The sequence below is a fragment of the Dendrobates tinctorius genome, unplaced genomic scaffold (assembly GCF_039654945.1).
Source record: "Dendrobates tinctorius isolate UK_male_01 unplaced genomic scaffold, ASM3965494v1 ptg000159l, whole genome shotgun sequence".
Classification (NCBI taxonomy): Eukaryota; Metazoa; Chordata; class Amphibia; order Anura; family Dendrobatidae; genus Dendrobates; species Dendrobates tinctorius.
This window is the reverse complement of record NW_027361826.1, coordinates 397,385-425,252: the sequence shown is the minus strand read 5'-3', so window position 1 is coordinate 425,252 and position 27,868 is coordinate 397,385. Positions and strand designations below refer to the sequence as shown.

The following is a 27,868-nucleotide window of genomic DNA, read 5'->3' as shown; positions in this document are numbered from 1 at the left end:
CCCTGACCTGGTAGCTCTGCTGTTGGAACTGCGGGAATGCCATGAAGGGGTGGCCCGAAAGGATACCCTCCTCTTATCTCTAGGTGCTTGCAACCTCTGTGGGCCCTGAGTATAAGTGCCTGTTGCTGGGGCACGGCGAAAGGGCTGAAAGGGTTGAGCCCTATGTTTGAAAACATATCGACGAGGCTTGGCCTGAGGGAGAAGGGAGCTTTTACCCCCGTTGCATCCTTAATGATCTGATCTAACATTGATCCAAAGAGTCAGGCACCCTGGAAAGGCAGATTGGTCAGTGATTTCTTTGAGGACAAATCAGCCTGCCAAGCCTTTAGTCAGACCGTCCACCGGACGGCTACCAAGGTGCTGGATGCTTGAGCTGCGCAAGACGCGGCATTCAGGGATGCTGATACCATATACCTCCCGGCATGAGAGATTTGATCTGCGAACTCCACCAGTTCTGCTGTTGGGGTCCCGGCCAATATGCCCTGTCTAAGCTGTTTGGCCCATTCTGTAACAGACTTAACTACCCAGGCTGAGTCGAAGGCTCGACATAATGTAGAGGCTGCTGCCTCAAAGGCGGATTTTGCCAGGGATTCTATCCTCCTATCATTGGGATCCTTTAGGGCTGCCCCACTGGCGAGTGGGAGGACTGTATTGGTAGAGAGTCTGAACACTGGTGGATCCACCGAAGGGGAGGCAGTCCAGTTGGCGGTGAGATCTGGAGGGAAAGGATATAAAATCCCAAAATGGCTTCCCCTCTGAAACTGCCTGGTTGGGTTTTCCCTTTCCCTGGCCAACACTTCCTCAATATCCTTGTGGGAGGCGAAGACCCTGGAGGGGGACTTATGACGCTTAAATGAAAAAGCCTGATCATTAGGTTTTGATGTGGCATCCCCAAAGTTAAAGGTCTCATTGACTGCGGCAATGAGGCCCTGAACCATATCCTTGACCTGGGACTGTTCTGGCCCGTACTCAGAACGCTCCTCTGAGTGTGTCTCTGATAATGTCTCGCCTGATTCCAAGGATGAGGACCGGGAGGAGGCAGATGGCCAGAGGAATTCTGGCGGTGAGATGAGTGAGAAGGGGACCTGGGTTGGTGTTCCTGTCTAAACCTTTTACAGCCTCTAGAAGGCTCAAAAAGAGGCTCTTTCGATGCGCCTGTGTACACTGGAGTCTGTCAAGCACCGTTACCAAGTTCTGTTATACCTTGGTAAGGTCGGCCACGGACTTAGATAAGGAAGAGGCCCATCCTGAACACTCACTGTCTCCAGTGGTGATGGATGGCCCCCGGGCGGCAGGAAGGGCGGCTTCCTCCTGCTCCAGGAATAATGCATGAGCTCTGGCAGGCAAGACGGGGGGGCCTGCACCTGCTCTCTAGCGTAGGTGACACTGTGGTTCTGCTATCTTAGCTGAGTGGCGAGGACAGACGCGAAGGAAGCCTGACATTGCATTTGGTACATACAAAATATTTGACCATGGTCGCTGAAGCGGATGAGGAGGAACGGGACTGCTTTCCCTTGGGCATACTGACAGGCTTTACCTGGTGCCAACCGTCAGGGGTAAAAAGCGGCGTGAGGGAGCAACCTGTAATGCAGAACTCACATACCCATGACCTGTGTCCCCGCCGCAGCTGCTGTCTGAAGGCTGATGAGGGAGAGAGAGTGAGGTGAACAGCCCTGCCGCCTAGAAGCTTTATGAAATCCGCGCCCGGAACCGGTGGGCAGGGCTCTGTTCCGGCCTCCTGGAGCACCAAGATGGCTGGAAGAAGAAGCCGAGGGGCGGAGCCTGCCATAAGCCGGAATCTGGCGTCGGCCGTGCTGGGCTCCTGCTGGAGCCCAGGGCCATAACGCCACCACGGGAGGCTGGAACCGCACTGCACCGACGTGCTTGAAAACTAAGTGTTGGCTCTTAAAATAAGTTTAGAGCCACTGGCTGCAAGCCAGGGTGCCGATTAGAGCGGTCACATTCAGCCTAGGGTGGCTGGTGACCAGAATATAAAACGCTGCAGCCTCTTACCTCTAGCTCACCCCGTAACAGGGGTCTGTTATCTGCATGAAAAGATTGTTGTCCCAAACCTTTTCTGCAGGGCGTCTCTCTCGATCATCAGGCTCTGGAGGGCGAGTGATGGAAGATGAAGGTCAGGACCAGGAGCGGCCACCTGAACACGAGTCCTGTGTTAGGGGTTAGGGTCCTGCCAGTGGGATTCATGAGGATACGGGGTGGCAGTACACGCCGTACTCATAATCCCGGTTTGGGAATGCAGATGTAGCATATCTACTCTGTATCCCTCTATGGTTACCTGAAAACGAACGACGCACACTGAGGTAGGCATGGGTCTGCGAGAGACCCCTGTCCACTTCCTGCTGACGCTAAGCAAAACTGATTGTCCTACAGCCGGTCGGAGGGGTGTATACTGCGGAGGCGGAGCTAACATTTTTTTCATGGCATACTGTCAACCTCCTAGTGACAGCAGCACACACCCACGGTTTCTGTGTCCCCCAATGACACGAAAGAGAAATGTTTTTTTTGTTCTCCAACAAGATAGCGCCGCCTGCGCAATAGCAGCTATCGGATCTCTATACACAACAATAGCTGCTACTGCGTAGGTGCGGCGGGCGCCATTTTCAAAATGACTTTTTTTTTGTACTTGCTCAATAACATTAAGAACAGTTATTACTAGGAAACCAAACATGCGATTATGCTGCAGCACAGGTGTCACGGCTGGCGTCTGTCTGCGGAAGTTTTTTTTCCCTTCAGTATGTACTTATATTCATTATGTAATCTAGGGGGGAGGTCAGTGAAGGATCAGTGACCTGTCAGCAGTCTGTATTATGAATACCTAGTCAGAGCACCACATGCAGACCCCCACAGGCAGCTCCGGAGCACGAGCATATCATTAATCTTTATTTTCAGGTTTTAGTTAAACAACAACCACAAGACGGATTTCATCACCAGGTAACATTGTAATCAGTATAACGGTGCTGACCTGACACTGTCTGTAGGTTACTGTGCACAATCCTGCTGACAGGTTCACTTTAAAAGCACATGAGCCTGTTGAACAAGTCAGCACCATAAGCAATCGGCTGACCACTAACTCATGTATATGGGCAGCTTAATTCATCTCACAATCATCCTCATCCCAAAAGGGAACTTCCAACATATTTTACCTTATTGGCCAATTTCTTGTTGAGTTCTTCAGAGATTGAGTCATTTAGTTTCCTTTCAAACTGCCATGGAGTAGTCCGCACAGTGTCCACCATCTCTACAAGGACAAACATAGTGGAAGCTTGCTTGGGCTGCAAATACAGGAAAAAAAATTACAAAAATAGAATATAAAATATAGGTGCACAAACATACTACATATGTATTAACATATATATTACACAGTACTGTGCAAAAGTTTTATGAGAGCCAGGATCCAGCAACTGGTGAGCAAACTGCAGGGTCTAGGCTGATCGGAAGAGAGAAGGAGGAGAGCAAGGAGCAGGGCTGGAGAAATGCGCTAGCTGCAAGGTACCGAGAGTTGGAATCCCAGGGGGAGATATTTACAGTTAGGTCCATATATATCTGGACAAAGACAACATTTTTCTAATTTTGGTTCTAGACATTACCACAATGAATTCTAAACAAAACAATTCAGATGCAGTTGAAGTTCAGACTTTCAGCTTTCATTTGAGGGTATCCACATTAAAATTGGATGAAGGGTTTAGGAGTTTCAGCTCTTTGTGCAAAGCCTTTATGAGTGTAGGAGTACAGCAACTACATTTGCTTGGTTCAAGTAAAGAGCATCAGAGCATTTTAGTGCTTGCTCATCCCTACTCATTACCCAAAGAACACCATTCCCACGGTAAAACATGGTGGGGCAGCATCACGTGGGAATGTTTTTAGGCAGCAGGGACAGGGAACTGTTTCAGTCTGTCAGTGATTTGAGACTGGGATGGAGGTTCACCTTCCAACAAGACAATGACCCAAAGCGTACTGCTAAAGCAACACTCCAGTGGTTTTAGGGCATGTTTCCTTGGGTGTAATCCTTCAGTATTTGCTGCGGATTGGATGCAGCGGTAAAGCCGCAGCGTCCAAATGTTACAGCATAGTGGAAGGGACTTTATGAAATCAAACATGCAGGTGTCAGACGTGCGTAAACGCACATGTGGCGCGTCTTCCTAGACCGCAGCATGTCTATTTATCTTGCGGAGATGCTCAGTCTCCGCAAGATAAATAACAGTCTATGAATAGGATGCGGTGATTCTGCATGTGTTCAATGAACACATGCGGTATCACCGTACGTACAACACGGCGCCGGATATCCGCTGCGTCCAAAGCGCTGCCAATATGCCCCGTGGAACCATGTAAGGGGAAACATGTAAATATTTTGGAGTGGCCTAGTCAAAGCCCAGACCTTAATCCAATTGAGAATCTCTGGTCAGACTTGAAGATTGCTGTTCACCAGAGGAATCTATCTAACTTGAAGGAGCAGTTTTGTCTTGAGGAATGGGAAAAAATCCCAGTGACAAGATGTGGAAAACTCAGAGACTTATCCAAAGCGACCTGCAACTGTAACGGCCACAAAAAGAGGATCTACAAAGTACTGACTTTAGGGGATGAATAGTTATACACACAGACGTTCTCAGTTATTTTGTGCCATTTGTTGTTTGCTTCAAAATAAAAAGAAAACCAAATGTGCACAGTTGTAGACATGTTCTTTCCGTGAACTGATGTAAACTTTCAAAAAAAACAAATAAATCAAATTCCAGGTTGTGAGGTAGAAAAACACAAAAGATATCAATGGGGGTGAATACTTTTGCAAGCCACTGTAGAGGTGGTACAGCAGCGCACATTGCAATTTTTATCCATTGGTTTCTGTATCCCTATTGACATAGGCTTGGTGCATCTGTTGCAACAGTAGTGCATACACCTGGGAGGGAGCCCCAGATCTTACTTTCCATTTGTCAGTTTTTGTTTATTGATGTATATGAATTCAGACGTCCCATTCCATGGTCCACAAAAGTGGTCTGTGGCTGCCGCCCAGGAGCAGGATAGCCCCATCTTATCTGCCAGTGTCCACGGCTCTTTTTGATTATCTGGCCTTCCAAGATATCACATGTGCGTCACATTGCAACAATGATGATTAATCCAAGAGCTGCAAACGCTGGTAAGCGAGAGGTGGTATAGCGCCTGCAGACCATTGTCATGGCAGGTGACAGGTGGTACAGCGACCGCAGACCATTGTCATGGCAGGTGAGAGGTGGTACAGCGACCGCAGACCATTGTCATGGCAGGTGAGAGGTGGTACAGCGCCCGCAGACCATTGTCATGGCAGGTGAGAGGTGGTACAGCGCCCGCAGACCATTGTCATGGCAGGTGAGAGGTAGTACAGCGACCGCAGACCATTGTCATGGCAGGTGAGAGGTGGTACAGCGACCAAAGACCATTGTCATGGCAGGTGAGAGGTGGTACAGCGCCCGCAGACCATTGTCATGGCAGGTGAGAGGTAGTACAGCGACCGCAGACCATTGTCATGGCAGGAGAGAGATAGTACAGCGCCGGCAGACCATTGTCATGGCAGGAGAGAGGTAGTACAGCGACCGCAGACCATTGTCATGGCAGGTGAGAGGTGGTACAGCGACCGCAGACCATTGTCATGGCAGGTGAGAGGTAGTACAGCGCCGGCAGACCATTGTCATGGCAGGTGAGAGGTGGTACAGCGCCCGCAGACCATTGTCATGGCAGGTGAGAGGTGGTACAGCGACCGGAGACCAATGTCATGGCAGGCGAGAGGTAGTACAGCGACCGCAGACCCTGGTCATGGCAGGCGAGAGGTGGTACAGCGACCGGAGACCATAGCCAGGGAAGGTGGAATGGGACGTGGGAATTGATTCTCACCATCTCTGGAGGATCTGCTCCAAAATCTACATAATGCCGGTTTCACACATCAGTGTCTCCGGTACGTGTAGTGACAGGTTTCTCACGTACCGGAGACACTGACACACGTAGACCCATTCAAATGAATGGTTCTATGCAGATGTCAGCGGTTTTTCATGGGCCGTGTGTCCGTGTGCAAAACATGGAGACATGTCCGTTTTAACACGGACACACGGCCCGCAACACGTGCTGCACACGTGCACACGGAGAACTGTTCACATAATCCTCCGTGCTCACGAACGGACGCCGGGAACAAGCAGCTACTGTAAGCGCTGTTCCCGGCGGCTGGTGTTGCTCTGCCGACAGGAGAGCAGAATGAACGAAAACCCGACGTGGGTCCCCCTCATTTTCATAACCAACCAAACAAAACTTAAAGCTGGGGGCTGCATCCCTCAGCTGTCAGCTTCAGCCATGTTGATTGTGAAGAATAGAGGGGTCCCCACGCTGTTTTTAGTTATTTAAATAAATAATTTGGCGTAAATCCATCTCGGGGGTTAATATATTTACAGTGGGAGTGTGTTACAGTCGTGAATGGCTGTATTAGCAGCGCTCCCACTGTAAATACATTAACCCCCGAGATGGATTAAAGCCGTGGGACATGACTGAGCGCCGGACAGGTAATGAATAGATTTGTTTTATTATTTTCAACTTTTTTCCAGGAGAACGAGGGCTTCGCTAAGGAATTACCAGAGTAATAAATATAATAAAAATGTGTGTGTTGTATTCTTTCATTAAAATAATTTATTCTTATTGTGTGTTTATTTAACCCTTTCTTTACTGTAGGATTAGTAATGGATCGGCGTCTTATTGACACTTCTCCATTACTAATCCGGGCTTAATGGCACCTTATAATCGAAAGGTGCCATTAACCCCTTATTACCCCACTTGCCACTGCTACAGGGCAAGTGGGAAGAACCTGGCAAAGCTCCAGATTAGGTGCATCTAATAGATGCGCCTTTTCTGGGCAGCTGGGGGCTGCTGTTTTTAGCCTGTGGGTGGCCAAGATCAATGGCCCGTTACCAGCCTGAGAATATCAGCCCTCAGCTGTCAGCTTTAGTCAGGTTGGTTGTCAAAAACAGGGGGGACCCCATGTCATATTTTTAAGTTATTTATTTAAATAAAAAAACAGTGTGGGGACCCCGCTATTCTTCACAACCAACCTTGCTGAAGCTGACAGCCGCAGCCCCCAGCTGTAAGTTTCGTCTGGTTGGTTCATAAAATGAGGGGGACCCCACGTCAGGGTTTTATTCATTCTTCTCTCCTGCCGGCAGAGCAGGAAAGGAGAATCACAGCCACGGTCAGCACCAGCTGCCGGGAACAGCGCCTACTGTAGCCGCTTCTTCCCCGCGCCATCAGTGTTGTCCTGATGCGGCTCACGCGAGACACACGGTTGCCACACACTGGTACCATGTGTCCACAGGAACACGGATAGCTCCAGTACCGGAATTATCTGGACGTGTGAAACTGCCCTAACCTCTGAGCGGACACTACATGTAGCAGTGTGACCAGATCCACCTAAGACGGTGTTCACACATACTGGCATTTTCTGACAGAAATCACAACCCAAATGTAGATTCTCAGACAGAAGAGCTGTGGATTTAACCCTTTAGGCCATGTGCACACGATGCAGATTTGCAGCGTTTCCGCAGCGGATTTTACCGCGCAGAAACGTTGCATATCCGCATTGTGATGTACAGTACCTTTAAAATGAATGAAAAAAAAAAAAAACGCTGTGCAGACGCTGCGGATTTTTCTGCGCGGTTTTCCTGCGGTACAAAATCCGCAGCATGTTACTTCTTTTGTGCGGTTTTCTATCTCCCCTGTCTCCAAATCCGCAGGGGGAAGACCGCAATGGAAAACCGCATGAAAACCGCGTGAAAAATGGAAGAAATCCGCAGGAAAAATGCAGGTCATTTGACCTGCGGTTTTCTTCCATTCTGCACGGAAAAATCCGCAGGGCTCAAAACTCCGTCTGCACTCAGCCTTATGCTGCAAACGGTGAACGTCACAGTGATAATGCCACAAAACGACGAGGCCGAAGTTGGTTTCTTATTCGGCAATTTTCTCTTTTCTGTTTTTTTACAGGCTTAACAAAAAAATGACAATAACATACAATGCAGTGAGGCGCCCTGATGTGAATCCATTTAAAAACTGCTACAAAAATTATAAAACTGGCACATAAATGGGCATCAAAGGGCGTCAGTGAAAGGGTTAAACGACTTTGGGCCACTGCTCTCACTGCAAACATATAGAACAGGGAGCCCCACATCCAAAACAGGTCCCTCCAGCCAAAACAGGTCCCTGCAGCCCGGCCCAAATGGTTCTGGGCATCAGAACCGGCATCACAGTGGGCACACAGGTGATTTTCAGATTTGAATCAGTAACTGATGTTTTTAAGGGGTTAAATTACTTTGGGAAAAAATCAATGGAAGAATAAGAAACCAACTTCAGCCGCAAAACGCAACTAATGTGTGTGTCACAATTCCTGGCAGGTGGCCATCACCGGCGGCTCCTCACCGGCACCAAGGCTGATACTTCTCTCCATCATTATACTATCGCTACAGCTACAGAGCGGCGCAGCCGGGGGGAGGAGACAGCGCCGCTTCAGGCCACACTCGGAGGCTCGCCCCGCCGCTGCCATACCTGCGATCCGCAGCCTCTAAGCCGCCAGCTACACACGTGTCAGCGGTATCATGAAGCCGCAGGATCATACACAGAAGGACCTTTCATGATGTCTTCTTGGTCATGTGATCCATCACGTGTGTGGGAGGAGTCAGCAGTAGTGATGGGAAGTTCGGCTCTTTTTGGTGATCCGGCTCATTCGGCTCAGCTCACCATAAAGAGCCGGCTCTTTAAACGGCTCTTTTTTTTAAATATAAATCTGCTTTCCCCAGTCCTCGTTCTAGGTCCCTGTGAAGTGAGGGCCTCATTCTCCACCTGTGTGACGCAGTGTAGACTGTTATTCAGCATTGCTGCTTCCTCAGATTGTCAGCTCTTGTGATCAGGCCCCGCCTCCTCGGTTGTAGTCTTAACTAGAGTTGAGCGAAACGGGTCGAAAAAATTCAAAAGTCGCCGACTTTTGGCAAAGTCGGGTTTCATGAAACGAAACCCGACCCTAGGATGAGGTCGGCCACAAGGTCGGCGACTTACGCGCCAAAGTCGCGTTTCAAAAGTTTGTTTTGCGCTCTTTTTCAGCCAATCAGGATCCACGGACACTGTGGGCAACGTGATGACATAGGCACGGGTCACCACCATCTTTCAGAAGGGCATGCAAGTGATTGGCTTGCTTTGGTGGGCGTCACAGGGGGTATAAAAGGGCGTGCACGCCGAACGCCATCTTACTTCTGCCGATCTTAGTATAGGGAGAGGTTGCTGCTGATTCTGTAGGGAGAGCGTTAGGCAGGGAAGAAGACAAAAGAACTGCTTCTGCTGCTAGCGATTTGGCCTGCACAACACACAAGTCACTGTGTGTGCAGTGCAAGGGGAGGCTATATTGTGGCGTATCAGTGGTGTTGGTTGTTGGGCTGCCTTCTAAGGCTTCCTGACACGCTGGCATTGCTGTTTACCCACTGCTCCGCAAACTGCTTTTTTAAAAGCAATCCAATCTCCATTATCCTCTCGTCACTTTTGTCACAGCTGTGCCATCGAGCGTGTCACATAGCGCTCAGATATCAGTGGGCCTCACACAATCCACAAGTGTCCAGTGTCCAAAAGTGTACGCAGAGAATCAAAATCTCCATTATCCTCTCGTCACTTTGGTCACAGGCAGCTGTGCCATCGAGCGTGTCACATAGCGCTCAGATATCAGTAGGCCTCACACAATCTACAAGTGTCCAGTGTCCAAAAGTGTACGCAGAGAATCAAAATCTCCATTATCCTCTCCTCACTTTGGTCACAGGCAGCTGTGCCATCGAGCGTGTCACATAGCGCTCAGATATCAGTGGGCCTCACACAATCTACAAGTGTCCAGTGTCCAAAAGTGTACGCAGAGATTCAAAATCTCCATTATCCTCTCGTCACTTTGGTCACAGGCAGCTGTGCCATCGAGCGTGTCACATAGCGCTCAGATATCAGTGGGCCTCACACAATCTACAAGTGTCCAGTGTCAAAAAGTGTACGCAGAGATTCAAAATCTCCATTATCCTCTCGTCACTTTGGTCACAGGCAGCTGTGCCATCGAGCGTGTCACATAGCGCTCAGATATCAGTGGGCCTCACACAATCTACAAGTGTCCAGTGTCCAAAAGTGTACGCAGAGATTCAAAATCTCCATTATCCTCTTGTCACTTTGGTCACAGGCAGCTGTGCCATCGAGCGTGTCACATAGCGCTCAGATATCAGTAGGCCTCACACAATCTACAAGTGTCCAGTGTCCAAAAGTGTACGCAGAGATTCAAAATCTCCATTATCCTCTCCTCACTTTGGTCACAGGCAGCTGTGCCATCGAGCGTGTCACATAGCGCTCAGATATCAGTGGGCCTCACACAATCCACAAGTGTCCAGTGTCCAAAAGTGTACGCAGAGAATCAAAATCTCCATTATCCTCTCGTCACTTTGGTCACAGGCAGCTGTGCCATCGAGCGTGTCACATAGCGCTCAGATATCAGTAGGCCTCACACAATCTACAAGTGTCCAGTGTCCAAAAGTGTACGCAGAGAATCAAAATCTCCATTATCCTCTCCTCACTTTGGTCACAGGCAGCTGTGCCATCGAGCGTGTCACATAGCGCTCAGATATCAGTGGGCCTCACACAATCTACAAGTGTCCAGTGTCCAAAAGTGTACGCAGAGATTCAAAATCTCCATTATCCTCTCGTCACTTTGGTCACAGGCAGCTGTGCCATCGAGCGTGTCACATAGCGCTCAGATATCAGTGGGCCTCACACAATCTACAAGTGTCCAGTGTCAAAAAGTGTACGCAGAGATTCAAAATCTCCATTATCCTCTCGTCACTTTGGTCACAGGCAGCTGTGCCATCGAGCGTGTCACATAGCGCTCAGATATCAGTGGGCCTCACACAATCCACAAGTGTCCAGTGTCCAAAAGTGTACGCAGAGAATCAAAATCTCCATTATCCTCTCGTCACTTTGGTCACAGGCAGCCGTGCCATCGAGCGTGTCACATAGCGCTCAGATATCAGTAGGCCTCACACAATCTACAAGTGTCCAGTGTCCAAAAGTGTACGCAGAGAATCAAAATCTCCATTATCCTCTCGTCACTTTGGTCACAGGCAGCTGTGCCATCGAGCGTGTCACATAGCGCTCAGATATCAGTGGGCCTCACACAATCTACAAGTGTCCAGTGTCCAAAAGTGTACGCAGAGATTCAAAATCTCCATTATCCTCTTGTCACTTTGGTCACAGGCAGCTGTGCCATCGAGCGTGTCACATAGCGCTCAGATATCAGTAGGCCTCACACAATCTACAAGTGTCCAGTGTCCAAAAGTGTACGCAGAGATTCAAAATCTCCATTATCCTCTCGTCACTTTGGTCACAGGCAGCTGTGCCATCGAGCGTGTCACATAGCGCTCAGATATCAGTGGGCCTCACACAATCCACAAGTGTCCAGTGTCCAAAAGTGTACGCAGAGATTCAAAATCTCCATTATCCTCTCGTCACTTTGGTCACAGGCAGCTGTGCCATCGAGCGTGTCACATAGCGCTCAGATATCAGTGGGCCTCACACAATCTACAAGTGTCCAGTGTCCAAAAGTGTACGCAGAGATTCAAAATCTCCATTATCCTCTCGTCACTTTGGTCACAGGCAGCTGTGCCATCGAGCGTGTCACATAGCGCTCAGATATCAGTAGGCCTCACACAATCTACAAGTGTCCAGTGTCCAAAAGTGTACGCAGAGAATCAAAATCTCCATTATCCTCTCGTCACTTTGGTCACAGGCAGCTGTGCCATCGAGCGTGTCACATAGCGCTCAGATATCAGTAGGCCTCACACAATCTACAAGTGTCCAGTGTCCAAAAGTGTACGCAGAGAATCAAAATCTCCATTATCCTCTCGTCACTTTGGTCACAGGCAGCTGTGCCATCGAGCGTGTCACATAGCGCTCAGATATCAGTAGGCCTCACACAATCTACAAGTGTCCAGTGTCCAAAAGTGTACGCAGAGAATCAAAATCTCCATTATCCTCTCCTCACTTTGGTCACAGGCAGCTGTGCCATCGAGCGTGTCACATAGCGCTCAGATATCAGTGGGCCTCACACAATCTACAAGTGTCCAGTGTCCAAAAGTGTACGCAGAGATTCAAAATCTCCATTATCCTCTCGTCACTTTGGTCACAGGCAGCTGTGCCATCGAGCGTGTCACATAGCGCTCAGATATCAGTAGGCCTCACACAATCTACAAGTGTCCAGTGTCCAAAAGTGTACGCTGAGATTCAAAATCTCCATTATCCTCTCGTCACTTTGGTCACAGGCAGCTGTGCCATCGAGCGTGTCACATAGCGCTCAGATATCAGTGGGCCTCACACAATCCACAAGTGTCCAGTGTCCAAAAGTGTACGCAGAGATTCAAAATCTCCATTATCCTCTCGTCACTTTGGTCACAGGCAGCTGTGCCATCGAGCGTGTCACATAGCGCTCAGATATCAGTGGGCCTCACACAATCTACAAGTGTCCAGTGTCCAAAAGTGTACGCAGAGATTCAAAATCTCCATTATCCTCTCGTCACTTTGGTCACAGGCAGCTGTGCCATCGAGCGTGTCACATAGCGCTCAGATATCAGTAGGCCTCACACAATCTACAAGTGTCCAGTGTCCAAAAGTGTACGCAGAGAATCAAAATCTCCATAATCCTCTCGTCACTTTGGTCACAGGCAGCTGTGCCATCGAGCGTGTCACATAGCGCTCAGATATCAGTAGGCCTCACACAATCTACAAGTGTCCAGTGTCCAAAAGTGTACGCAGAGAATCAAAATCTCCATTATCCTCTCGTCACTTTGGTCACAGGCAGCTGTGCCATCGAGCGTGTCACATAGCGCTCAGATATCAGTAGGCCTCACACAATCTACAAGTGTCCAGTGTCCAAAAGTGTACGCAGAGAATCAAAATCTCCATTATCCTCTCGTCACTTTGGTCACAGGCAGCTGTGCCATCGAGCGTGTCACATAGCGCTCAGATATCAGTAGGCCTCACACAATCTACAAGTGTCCAGTGTCCAAAAGTGTACGCAGAGAATCAAAATCTCCATTATCCTCTCGTCACTTTGGTCACAGGCAGCTGTGCCATCGAGCGTGTCACATAGCGCTCAGATATCAGTGGGCCTCACACAATCCACAAGTGTCCAGTGTCCAAAAGTGTACGCAGAGATTCAAAATCTCCATTATCCTCTCGTCACTTTGGTCACAGGCAGCTGTGCCATCGAGCGTGTCACATAGCGCTCAGATATCAGTGGGCCTCACACAATCCAAAAGTGTCCACTGTCCACAAGTGTGTGCAGAAATTCTAAATCTCCCCTGTCCTATAGACACCTTTTACCTTGTTTTACATTACTATATAGTTTGTTGGATTTTGTCTACATTTCTACCAAAAATGAGGAAGGCTGGTGGAAGAGGCCGTGGAATTGGGCGGGGGTTGGCAGCTGGTAATGATGGTGTTGGTGGTGGATCTGATGGTAGTGGCAAGAGCAAAATAGGACCGAATGCAGGAGGTGCTGACCCTGCGTCATCGTCTGGCTACATAAGGCCTCGAACGCTTAGTTTTCTAGGAGTTGGCAAACCGCTTTTAAAGGCAGAGCATCAGGAAAAAGTTTTGTCTTACATTGCTGACTCAGCCTCCAGCTCTATCGCCTCCTCTTCTTCAGTTGTAAAAAGTAAAAGCACTGAGTCGTCATTGGAGGCTCATGTTCATGAACCACACCTTTCCTTGTGTCCTTCACCCCAACCAAGATTGAAGGATGACGCAGGACATCCTACTGATTACTCCATGGAGCTGTTTTCACATACCATGCCTGGATTATCAAGTCAAATGGTGAATTACCCAGGCCAAGATGAATCTGACATGGAGTGCACTGATGCACAGCCGCTGATGGATGATTCTGCTGGTACATTCACTCAGAGCACTACATAGTCCTCGCAGTGTACAGAGCCAGATTTTGACCCTGATGAGACTCAGGTGCCCCTTCCCGCACACTATACCACCATAAACGGTGACACAGAGAAAGGTGCACATGACATAGAAGAGGAGGTGATGGATGACCCAGTTGTTGACCCAGATTGGCATCCATTGGGGGAAGAGGGTGCTGCTTCCAATAGCTCAGATGAGGAGCATCCACAGCAGACATCGACATCGCAACAACTGTTATCTGGCAGGCCCGGAGCACTCCAAAGACAGGTTCCAAACATCAAAAGAGTTGCTGGACAGCTTGTCCAGAGGGTCAAAAGATCACAGCGTGCTAGGCCGCAAAATGTCTGCCAAAGTAGGAAGAGTGCAGTGTGGCACTTTTTTGAACAAAATCCTCATGATCAGGCCAAGGTTATCTGTAAGAAGTGCGCAAAGACCTTTAGCCGAGGGAAAAATCTGAAAAATTTGAATACCAGTTGCATGCTTAGACATTTAACCAGCATGCACTTGCAAGCGTGGACACAACACCAAACCTCAAGTGCCACATGTGCAACTGATCACAACGAAGGTAGTCAGCAACGCTACATTGTTTCCCCCACTGTAAGCCCACCGGTTAGCACAGCAGCAAATGTTGAGGTGTCATTGCAAGGCCACAGCAGTCAGGGAATCCCACTGTTATATCAACGAAAGACTGATTCTAGGCCATCAGAAAGAACACCAACTCCATCACCATCATCAACCCTCTCTCAGTCCGCCCTGTCCACCGCTACTTCCACCATATGCAGCTCTCAAGTCCAGCTCACCCTCCCAGACACTATGAGTAGGTCAAGAAAGTACTCAGTCTCTCATCCGCGTACACTGGGTTTGAACGCCCACATTGCCAAACTAATCTCGTTTGAGATGATGCCCTTTCGGTTGGTGGAAAGCACAGCTTTCCGCGAACTCATGGCCTATGCAGTACCACGCTATGACCTACCCAGTCGCCACTTCTTCTCTCGCAAAGCCATCCCAGCCCTCCACCATCATGTGAAAGACCGCATTGTCCATGCACTCAAGCAGTCAGTGAGCGGAAAGGTGCACCTCACAACTGATGCATGGTCCAGTCGGCATGGCCAGGGCCGTTACGTGTCCATCACTGCGCACTGGGTTAATGTGGTGGATGCAGGGTCCACAGGGGACAGCGGTGGTGGGACAGTGCTGCCTAGCCCACGGTATAGGAAACAGTTGGCTGTAGGCGTTCGACCCTCCTCCTCCTCCTCCTCCTCCAGAAGCGAAAGCTCATCCACAGAGCGCAGTCGTACGAGCACTCCATCTGTAGCTGCCACTGTTGCACACGAGGTGTCCCCCTATCGAGCGGCTAGTGGAAAGCGTCAGCAGGCTGTGTTGCAGATGATGTGTTTGGGCGACAGACACACCGCCGAGGTGCTGGCCGAGTACTTGAAGCGACAAACTGAGTCATGGCTGGGCAGTGTACATCTTGAGGCAGGCAAGGTAGTTAGTGATAACGGCCGTAATTTTGTGGCAGCCATAGCCCTTTCAAAACTCAGCCACATACCTTGCTTGGCTCACACATTGAACCTGGTGGTGCAGTGCTTCCTCAAAAATTATCCGGAGTTAACAGCCCTGCTCCAGAAGGTGCGAAGACTGTGCGCGCACATCCGCCGGTCGCCTGTACACTCCGTTCGTATGCAGAAGCTGCAGCGATTGCTCCACCTTCCCAACCACCGCCTCATTATCGACATTGCAACAAGGTGGAACTCCACCCTGCACATGGTGGAGCGGCTGTGCGAGCAGAGGCAGGCCATAATGCATTTGTGGGAGGATACACGGCCAGGCACTTTGAGAGCAGACATGGAGTTGACAGGCGTGCAGTGGTCGAAGCTGAAAGACCTTTGTAAAGTCCTTCAGTGTTTTGAGGAATGCACACGGCTGGTAAGCGCAGACGACGCCATCCTAAGCATGAGCATCCCACTTATGCGTCTGCTCATGCAAACTTTGACGCACCTTAAGGAGCAGGCGTCTGCAGCCAATGTTGATGAGGAGGAAGAGGAGGAGGGAATCCTTGATGACATTCAGCCATTGTCTGCTCAGGGACCTCTCCTGGACGAAGTGGAGGAAGAAGAGGAGGAGAAGGATGATGGGGATGATTACTTAGGGGAGGAGGATGCATCTCGTGGGGCAAGTGAAAATGTTGGCGTGGCAAGGTCTGGTACAGGGTTTGTGCGTGACTGGAGGGATGTGGATTTGCCAGAAAGTGCTCCTCCACCCAGCACTCGCAGTGCATCATTGACACCGGGAACATTGGCCCACATGTCAGATTATGCCTTGCGGATCCTAAAAAGGGACCCCCGCATTGCCAAAATGATGAACGATGACGACTACTGGTTGGCCAGCATCCTGGATCCACGCTATAAAGGCAAATTACAAAACATCATGCCACAGGAGAACCTTGACCTAATATTGGCTAATAAACAAGCAACTCTGGTAAATCGGTTGCTTGAGGCATTCCCAGCACACAGCAGCGGTGATGGTTCTCACACGAGCCGTACGGGCCGGGGGCAGCTTGGCAGAGGTGTTCGTGGTGCACACAGCAGAAGTGGCGTTGGAGACAGGGGTTTCATGACAATGTTGTGGACTGATTTTTCAAATACCGCTCACACAACTGGTAATACTGCATCGATGGAAAGTGACAGGAGACAGCAGTTGTCAACTATGGTTACAAACTACTTTTCCTCCCATATCGATGTTCTCCCACACAGGTCATTCCCCTTTGACTATTGGGCCGCTAAACTGGACACCTGGCCTGAATTGGCCCAATATGCCTTACAGGAGCTCGCTTGCCCAGCTGCAAGTGTGCTATCGGAAAGAGTCTTCAGTGCAGCTGGATCAATCCTGACAGAAAAAAGGACCCGTCTGTCAACCCAAAATGTGGATGATCTAACCTTCATTAAAATGAACCACGCATGGGTTTCCAAGGATTTTGTCCCACCTTCCCCTGATGACACATAGGGTGACAGAAAAATGGCTTGCTTTGGTCCACCTCTTCCTGGTACTTCACCTATTTCGCCTTTTGCATCAGCTGAATGTCCAACATCAACATATGCCACTTTCTAAAACTCCCTAACTGTGCTGCCTCCCCCCCCATGGCCGGGGTCACCACCTAGCGCACGACACCGTGCGAGTGCCGTTGCCCTGGACAGGTGGGTAGGCCGACTCTTGGGCGCGGGCACTGGCACAGGGTCCCTCATAGTGCAATCAAGTGTCTCTGACGGCGGTGGTGCACACCCGCCGTCAGACACACCGCTGTACTATGAGGGGCCCAGTGCCAGTACCGACGCCCACGAGTGGGCCCCCCTTGCTTGGGCAGGGCCCCAGCATTTGCAATCTTTACCTCTCCCTGCTCCTCCTCTGTGTAATCTGGGCCGTCAAATCCATACTGTGCCTGACACCGTCTGAGCCTGCCTCCTGAGACATATATTTTGAATGTGTACGCTATCCATACATGTTATCCGGGGATACGGTACCCTTTCTAACCTTTGTGCAATCACGTGCAATCCATACTGTGCCTGACACCGTCTGAGCCTGCCTCCTGAGACATATATTTTGAATGTGTACGCTATCCATACATGTTATCCGGGGATACGGTACCCTTTCTAACCTTTGTGCAATGACGTGCAATCCATACTGGGCCTAACACCGTCTGAGCCTGCCTCATGCTGTATAGACATATATTTTGAATGTGTACGCTATCCATACATGTTATCCGGGGATACGGTACCCTTTCTAACCTTTGTGCAATGACGTGCAATCCATACTGGGCCTAACACCGTCTGAGCCTGCCTCATGCTGTATAGACATATATTTTGAATGTGTACGCTATCCATACATGTTATCCGGGGATACGGTACCCTTTCTAACCTTTGTGCAATGACGTGCAATCCATACTGGGCCTAACACCGTCTGAGCCTGCCTCATGCTGTATAGACATATATTTTGAATGTGTACGCTATCCATACATGTTATCCGGGGATACGGTACCCTTTCTAACCTTTGTGCAATCACGTGCAATCCATACTGTGCCTGACACCGTCTGAGCCTGCCTCCTGAGACATATATTTTGAATGTGTACGCTATCCATACATGTTATCCGGGGATACGGTACCCTTTCTAACCTTTGTGCAATCACGTGCAATCCATACTGTGCCTGACACCGTCTGAGCCTGCCTCCTGAGACATATATTTTGAATGTGTACGCTATCCATACATGTTATCCAGGGATACGGTACCCTTTCTAACCTTTGTGCAATCACGTGCAATCCATACTGGGTCTGACACCGTCTGAGCCTGCCTCCTGAGACATATATTTTGAATGTGTACGCTATCCATACATGTTATCCAGGGATACGGTACCCTTTCTAACCTTTGTGCAATCACGTGCAATCCATACTGGGCGTGAGAACGGCTGGCGAGCTGTTAAGCAAGCTACAGCACCTGTCCAGACAAGTACAGGGATTCCCTAGCGAGGAGACTTATTTGATTGTTTTCAATGTTGGGACAGCAATTTTTGGGGAGCACTATACTCTGGAGAATGATAGATGGGGCCCAACATACACTGGAACATTCCAAAGGTGGACATCAGACACTGGAGCAGCATTTACAGGGCCCATTATACACTAGAGCATTAGAAATGGGGCCCATTATGTTTGGAGCATTATTTGGGCCCATAAGACAGTGGAGCTTCATCCATGGGGACCAACATATACTGTAGCATTATGTGGAGCTCATCATATACTGTTTCAAACATTATATGGGACCAATGATTCTGTATGGAGAAATAGATGGGCCTCGTCATGAGATGTAAAAAGTGAGGTATTTTTCATTGTACTATACCGCTATTTCTCTGCCGTATCGGAGCATGATGAGTTGTGGTATGTGTTAAAGGGGCGCTCTTTCGCCCAGGGCACATGAAAACCTGGAGCCAGCCCTCCCCCCCCCCACAGTTTGTAGCCAAATAACCCCCATTTTTCAGTGCGTAACTTGTAATATGAAGTTAATTAAGGTTGACAAGCTTAAGAAAGAAGAATTGATGCTTTTGGCATTCAAATGGGCACTGTAGGTGTGTTTCCTGTCCTCCTCTCACTGCCGACTTTTATTCCCCATTGACTTACATTGGGTTTCGTGTTTCGGGACGACCCCGACTTTTCCCTATAATCGGACGATCTTGCTCGACTCAACTTTTGGAAAAGTCGGGTTTCACGAAACGAAACGCGACCCTAAAAAACCAAAAGTCGCTCAACTCTAGTCTTAACATGTATTGTGGCATTTTTTGTTCATGTCCTTTGTGAATTAGTAAGTGCTGTGATATGTGTGGGTGCACCTGATGCCTCCTGATCCTGATGCAAACGCAGGTCGGTGCGTCCCTATGTTAAGTATAGGGATCTAATCTGGATCAGGATGCATCAGCAGTCTAGAGTTGAGCGACTTTGGTCGGATCGGGTTTCGTGAAACCCGAATGAAACAAAATAAGTTTCAGATGAAACTCGTCCGACTAGAGCAAAAAAAGTCGGAGTTTCGTCCGACTTTTATTTCCCATTGACTTGCATTGGGGTCGGGTTTCGGACGAAACTCCGACTTTGTTTTGCTCTAGTCGGACGAGTTTCATCTGAAACTTATTTTGTTTCATTCGGGTTTCACGAAACCCGATCCGACCAAAGTCGCTCAACTCTAAATTCAGCACTGCTACACATTCCAACGCACCGCACCAAAACACTAGTGGGCTGTATCATACCATGCTGGGGGGCTATATACCATGCTGGGCTGTATCATACCATGCAGGGGGGGCTATATACCATGCTGGGCTGTATCATACCATGCTGGGGGGGCTATATACCATGCTGGGCTGTATTATACCAAGCTGGGGGGGCTATATACCATGCTGAGGGGGCTATATACCATGCTGGGCTGTATTATACCAAGCTGGGGGGGCTATATACCATGCTGGGGGGCTATATACCATGCTGGGCTGTAATATACCAAGCTGGGGGGGCTATATACCATGCTGGGGGGCTATATACCATGCTGGGCTGTATTATACCAAGCTGGGGGGGCTATAGACCATGCTGGGGGGCTATAGACACTGCTGGGCTGTATAATACCAAGCTGGGGGGGCTATATACCATGCTGGGCTGTATTATACCATGCTGGGGGGGCTATATACCATGCTGGGCTGTATTATACCAAGCTGGGGGGGCTATATACCATGCTGGGGGGCTATATACCATGCAGGGCTGTATTATACCATGCTGGGGGGGCTATATACCATGCTGGGCTGTATTATACCAAGCTGGGGGGGCTATATACCATGCTGGGCTGTATTATACCATGCTGGGGGGGCTATATACCATGCTGGGCTGTATTATACCATGCTGGGGGGGCTATAGACCATGCTGGGCTGTATTACACCATGCTGGGGGGGTATATACCATGCTGGGCTGTATCATACCATGCTAGGGGGGCTATACACCATGCTGGGGGGCTATATACCATGCTGGGGGGCTATATACCATGCTGGGCTGTATTATACCAAGCTGGGGGGGCTATAGACCATGCTGGGCTGTATTACACCATGCTGGGGGGGTATATACCATGCTGGGCTGTATCATACCATGCTGGGGGGCTATATACCATGCTGGGCTGTATCAAACCATGCTGGGGGGGCTATATACCAAGCTGGGCTGTATTATACCATGCTGGGGGGCTATATACCAAGCTGTGCTGTATTCTACCATGCTGGGGGGGCTATATATCATGCTGGGCTGTATCAAACCATGCTGGGGGGGCTATAGACCATGCTGGGCTGTATTATACCATGCTGGGGGGGGCTATATACCATGCTGGGGGGCTATAGACCATGCTGGGCTGTATCATACCATGCTGGGGGGGCTAGATACCAAGCTGTGCTGTATTATACCATGCTGGGGGGGCTATACACCATGCTGGGCTGTATTATACCATGCTGGGCTATATTATACCATGCTGGGCTGTATCATACCATGCTGGGGGGCTATATACCATGCTGGGCTGTATTATACCATGCTGGGGGGGCTATATACCATGCTGGGCTGTATTATACCATGCTGGGGGGGTATATACCATGCTGGGGGGTATATGCCATGCTGGGTGGGCTATATACCATGCTGGGGGGGCTATATACCGTGCTGGGCTGTATTATACCAAGCTGGGGGGGCTATAGACCATGCTGGGCTGTATTACACCATGCTGGGGGGGTATATACCATGCTGTGCTGTATCATACCATGCTGGGGGGGCTATATACCATGCTGGGGGGGGCTATATACCATGCTGGGCTGTATCAAACCATGCTGGGGGGGCTATAGACCATGCTGGGCTGTATTATACCATGCTAGGGGGGGGCTATATACCATGCTGGGGGGCTATAGACCATGCTGGGCTGTATCATACCATGCTGGGGGGGCTAGATACCAAGCTGTGCTGTATTATACCATGCTGGGGGGGCTATACACCATGCTGGGCTGTATTATACCATGCTGGGTTATATTATACCATGCTGGGCTGTATCATACCATGCTGGGGGGCTATATACCATGCTGGGCTGTATTATACCATGCTGGGGGGGGCTATATACCATGCTGGGCTGTATTATACCATGCTGGGGGGTATATACCATACTGGGGGGTATATGCCATGCTGGGTGGGCTATATACCATGCTGGGGGGCTATATACCGTGCTGGGCTGTATTATACCAAGCTGGGGGGGCTATAGACCATGCTGGGCTGTATTACACCATGCTGGGGGGGTATATACCATGCTGTGCTGTATTATACCATGCTGGGGGGGCTATATACCATGCTGGGCTGTATCAAACCATGCTGGGGGGGCTATATACCAAGCTGGGCTGTATTATACCATGCTGGGGGGCTATATACCAAGCTGTGCTGTATTCTACCATGCTGGGGGGCTATATACCAACCTGTTCTGTATTCTACCATGCTGGGGGGGGCTATGTATCATGCTGGGCTGTATCAAACCATGCTGGGGGGCTATAGACCATGCTGGGCTGTATTATACCATGCTGGGGGGGGGCTATGTACCATGCTGGGGGGCTATAGACCACGCTGGGCTGTATCATACCATGCTGGGGGGGCTATATACCAAGCTGTGCTGTATTATACCATGCTGGGGGGGCTATACACCATGCTGGGGGGCTATATACCATGCTGGGCTGTATTATACCATGCTGGGCTATATTATACCATGCTGGGCTGTATCATGCCATGCTGGGGGGGTATATACCATGCTGGGCTGTATTATACCAATCTGGGGGGCTATATACCATGCTGGGCTGTATTATACCATGCAGGGGGGCTATATACCAAGCTGTGCTGTATTATACCATGCTGGGGGGGCTATATACCATGCTGTGCTGTATTATACCATGCTGGGGGGGCTATATACCATGCTAGGCTGTATTATACCATGCTGGGGGGCTATATACCATGCTGGGCAGTATTATACCATGCTGGGGGGGCTATATACCATGCTGGGCTGTATTATACCATGCTGGGGGGGTATATACCATGCTGGGCTGTATCATACTATGCTGGGCTGTATCATACCATGCTGGGGGGGGGCTATATAACATGATGGGCTGTATTATACCATGCTGGGTGGGCTATATACCATGCTGGGCTGTATTATACCATGCTGGGGGGGCTATATACCATGCTGGGCTGTATCAAACCATGCTGAGAGGGCTATATACCATGCTGGGCTGTATTATACCAAGCACTGCTGTATTATACCATGCTGGGGGGCTATATACCATGCTGGGCTGTATTATACCCTGCTGGGGGGGGCTATATACCATGCTGGGCTGTATCATACCATCCTGGGGGGGCTATATACCATGCTGGGCTGTATCATACCATGCTGGGGGGCTATATACCATGATGGGGGGGGCTATATACCATGCTGGGGGGGTTATATACCATGCTGGGCTGTATCATACCATGCTGGGGGGGCTATATACCATGCTGGACTGTATTATACCATGCTGGGGCCTATATACCATGCTGGGCTGTATTATACTATGCTGGGGGGCTATATACCAAGCTGTGCTGTATTATACCATGCTGGGGGGCTAAATACCATGCTGGGCTGTATTATACCATGCTGGGGGGGCTATATACCATGCTGGGCTGTATTATACCATGCTGGAGGGGTCTATATACCATGCTGGGCTGTATCATACCATGCTGGGGGGGCTATATACCATGCTGGGCTGTATTATACCATGCTGGGGGGGCTATATACCATGCTGGGCTGTATTATACCATGCTGGGGGCTATATACCATGCTGGGCTGTATTATACCATGCTGGGGGGCTATATGCCATGCTGGGCTGTATTATACCAAGCTGGGGGGCTATATACCATGCTAGGCTGTATTATACCTTGCTGGGGGGCTATATACCATGCAGGGCTGTATTATGCCATGCTGGGGGGGTTATATACCATGCTGGGGGGGCTATATACCATGCTGGGCTGTATTATACCATGCTGGGCTGTATTGTACCATGCTGGGGGGCTATATACCATGCTGGGGGGCTATATACCATGCTGAGCTGTATTGTACCATGCTGGGGGGGCTATATACCATGCTGGGCTGTATTATACCATGCTGGGGGGGCTATATACCATGCTGCGTTGTACCATACCATGCTGGGGGGGCTATATACCATGCTGGGGGGCTATATACCATGCTGGGGGGGCTATATACCATGCTGGGCTGTATTATACCAAGCTGTGCTGTATTATACCATGCTGGGGGGCAATATACCATGCTGGGCTGTATTATACCATGCTGGGGGGGCTATATACCATGCTGGGCTGTATCATACCATGCTTGGGGGCTATATACCATGCTGGGCTGTATCATACCATGCTGGGGGGCTATATACCATGCTGGGGGGCTATATACCATGCTGGGGGGGCTATATACCATGCTGGGCTTTATCATACCATGCTGGGGGGGCTATATACCATGCTGGGCTGTATTATACCATGCTGGGGGGCTATATACCATGCGGGGCTGTATTATACCATGCTGGGGGGCTATATACCAAGCTGTGCTGTATTATACCATGCTGGGGGGGCTATATACCATGCTGGGCTGTATTATACCATGCTGGGGGGCTATATACCATGCTGGGCTGTATTATACCATGCTGGGGGGGTCTATATACCATGCTGGGCTGTATTATACCATGCTGGGGGTCTATATACCATGCTGGGCTGTATTATACCATGCTGGGGGGGGCTTGTCACGGGGTCCTTCTCTGGTATCACACAATCAATAGAGAGAGGGAAGGGTGAACAATCCCAAGACCTTTATTCAGGCAAAAATACGAAAAGGTCCATATTCAGTCCACCACACAAAGGATAAGATAGTCCAGAATAAGAATGCAGTCCAGTATCAGGATAAAATGTCCAGGGAAACGAGATTCCAAAACACTCTAGCACCAGAGGATAATAATGGATCCTTCTAGCCTTTTCACCATCTTGTCTCTAGCGGAACTGACTTGTTGTCCAGCTGCTGTTCTTTCCCCCACCCCCTTCCTTGTCCAGGGGTAGTCAAACAAGTTACCTCCCAGAGGAGAACAAAAGGCCTTAGGGATTAATGCACTACAGGGGGTCATCAAGAGACAGATACAGTGAGGCTGTAGGCTTACAATGTAATAAGAAAAACACTATGAAAATAACTGGAATTGTTAAAAATAGGAATATACAAAAAATGACATCTGCATATCACACCATCACAACCTCTCCCCCCCATAATAAGTGAGCACGCCATGAGGTCTACAGAGACCTCTGGCCTGCTCACTTTAGTCCACATTGCTCAGTTATTTATAGTTCCTTGTACAGTGGCAGGGGTAGGTCGGCCTGGGGAGCCTATGGTTCTTCTTGTCGAGACAGTCCATCGGCGTTCTGTTGTTGGCTTCCCCGCTTGTATTGGATGGAGAAGCTGTAGGGTTGTAAGGACAAGCTCCACCACAGCAATCTTCCATTGTCCCCTGATACGCGATTCAGCCATGTGAGGGGGTTGTGGTCTGTAACCATCGTAAAGTCTCTGCCATACAAGTAGGGCTGCAATTTTTTTAGCGCCCATACGATGGCAAGGCACTCCTTTTCAATAGTGGCATAGGCAACTTCCCGATCCAGTAGTTTCCGACTGGCAAAAGCAACAGGATGTTCTTCTCCGGCGGCGTTCACTTGGCTAAGTACTGCCCCAATCCCAAAGGTGGATGCATCTGTCTGCACGAGGAACCTGCGTTTATAATCCGGGGCAGCCAAGACAGGAGCAGTGAGGAGGGCAGTCTTTAACGCTGAAAAGGCATCCTCGCATGCAGGCGTCCATGTCACATTCCTAGGCATGTTCTTGCGGGTCAGGTCGGTTAGGGGCTTGGCCAAGGTGCTGAAGTTAGAAACAAATTTGCGATAGTAACCAGCAGTTCCTAAAAACCCAAGTACCTGCTTTTTAGTCTGGGGTCTACACCAGTTGCTAATGGCTTCCACCTTGGCAGGCTCAGGCCTTAGTGTCCCACCCCCTATTCTATGCCCGAGGTACTGCACCTCAGCCATCCCTATTTGGCACTTATCAGGGCGAATGGTCAGTCCTGCAGTAAGGATACAGTCCAGCACTATGCCCAAGTGCTTAAGATGTTCCTCCCAGGTTGTGCTAAAAATGGCGATGTCGTCTAAGTAAGCACAGGCAAAGTCCTGACATTGTTGTAACAGTCGATCCACCAGTCTCTGGAAAGTAGCGAGGGCAGTTTTCATCCCAAAGGGCATTCCCAGGAACTCATAAAGCCCAAATGGAGTAATGAAGGCTGAGCGCTCCCGAGCGTCCTCCGTTAGGGGTATCTGCCAGTACCCCTTGCTCAAGTCTAACGTGGTCACAAATTAGGCACTGGCCAGACGATCCAATAGATCATCAATCCTGGGCATGGGATAAGCATCACTCTTGGTGGCATCATTTAGTCGTCTGTAATCAACGCAGAATCGTGTTGTACCATCCTTCTTGGGGACCAGGACGACAGGAGAGGCCCAAGAACTGTGAGATGGCTGAATAACTCCCAGTTGTTTCATCTCCTCCAGTTCGTTCTTTATCATGCCTTGAACAGCCTCTGGAACCCGGTAGGCAGCCTGCTGGATGGGGCGTTGTCCGGGGGTTTCCACATAGTGACTGGTGAGAGTAGTCTTCCCCGGCTTTGAGGAGAAAGCAGCAGCTCTCGGCCTTAGTACGGCGACAATATCGTCCTTTTGTACATCCGATAAATGGGAGCCCAGGGGCACTTGTTCCAGTGATCCTCCCGCTTGGGCAACCTGGAGGAGATCTGGGAGATACTCGTCGTCAGCGGTATCACTAGGGGGGTGGCAGACAGCTAGAACAGGCAGAGATCGGTCGTGGTAGTCTTTCAGCATGTTAATGTGGATGGTTTTCTGTCGTCGACCACTAGAGTCCAGGGCAATAACATAGTTAGTGTCATTAATTTTCTTGACAACCTGATAAGGGCCTTCCCACACTGCTTGAAGCTTGTTGGCAGGGGAAGCAGTAATCATGAGCACTTGCTGTCCTTCCATAAATTCCCGGTTCCTGGCATTACGGTCATACCAGGTTTTTTGTCTGGACTGGGCCATTCGCTGATGTTCTTTAGCGAAGTTAGCTAGCTGGGCGAGACGGTCTCTGAGCTCTAGAACATAGGGAGCGATGGGCATTCCGGTATCTGAGATGTCTCCCTCCAAATGTTCTTTCAGAAGAGTGAGAGGCCCACGGACCTTCCGACTAAACAGTAGTTCGAAGGGAGAGAACCCTGTGGACTCTTGGGGAACCTCCCGATAGGCGAAGAGGAGATGTGGCAGGTACTTTTCCCAGTCTTTTTCAACGTCAACAAAAGCCCTCAGCATATTTTTTAGGGTTCCATTAAAGCGTTCACATAGTCCGTTGGTCTGCGGGTGGTATGGGGTGGTGCGAATGGCTCGAACACCACAGGTATGCCATAGGGACTGGACCAGATCTGACATGAACTGAGTGCCTTGATCCGACAATATTTCACTAGGAAACCCTACCCGGGTAAAGATGGTAACAAGGGCCTTGGCTACCTTTACTGCTGTAATACTGGACAGGGCCACAGCTTCAGGATACCTAGTGGCATAATCCACCACGGTCAGGATATATTTTTTCCCTGACCTGCTGGGGTGGGCCAGAGGACCTATGATGTCGACGGCTACACGTTGAAATGGTTCCTCAATTATGGGCAGGGATTGCAGGGGTACCTTATGTCGAGCTCCTGGATGCCGCATTCGCTGGCACACATCGCAGGTGCGGCAATAATGGGCTACCGATTGCGAGACGCCCGGCCAGTAAAAACTTTGGGTGAGTCTCTTTTCAGTCCTTTTTCTCCCTTGATGCCCAGCCAAGGGGATGTCATGGGCCAGTTGAAGTAGCCGTGCCCTGTACTTCTGAGGGACAATGAGTTGCCTGGTCGTTGCGTCAGGGTTGCCCTGGTCACTGCCCTTTGTTACACGATAATACAGTCCGTTTTCTCGAGTGAAGCCATCCCCATTATCTCCCATGTGCCCAGTCTCTGCCTTTCGCCTAAGGGCTGCTAAAGCAGTGTCACCCTCTATTTCTCTCCTAAACTCCTCTCTGTCCCAAGACTCTCCCAATGTAGTAGCAGCGAAAGTATTGCTTACCGACTCTGATGCGGTTCGTGGTGGTTGCTCCCCGGTGGGGTCCGGATGACGTAGTGCTTGAAGGGCCTGTAGTCGGGTGGCTG

The 27,868-nt window shown here is 49.8% G+C and overlaps 1 protein-coding gene across 1 annotated transcript in view; it reads right to left on the bottom strand.

Moving 5' to 3' along the window:
• Window positions 1-8,720, bottom strand: part of POLR3H (RNA polymerase III subunit H) — a 40,156-nt gene extending 31,436 nt beyond the window's left edge. The window contains exons 1-2 of the mRNA XM_073549433.1: window positions 8,563-8,720; window positions 3,165-3,293 (exon numbers count right to left, since the gene is read on the bottom strand). Of these exons, the coding sequence (XP_073405534.1) occupies window positions 3,165-3,275 (111 nt within the window). The 5' untranslated portion in view covers window positions 3,276-3,293; window positions 8,563-8,720. The remainder of the gene's footprint in view (window positions 1-3,164; window positions 3,294-8,562) is intronic.
• Window positions 8,721-27,868: the final 19,148 nt, after the last annotated feature.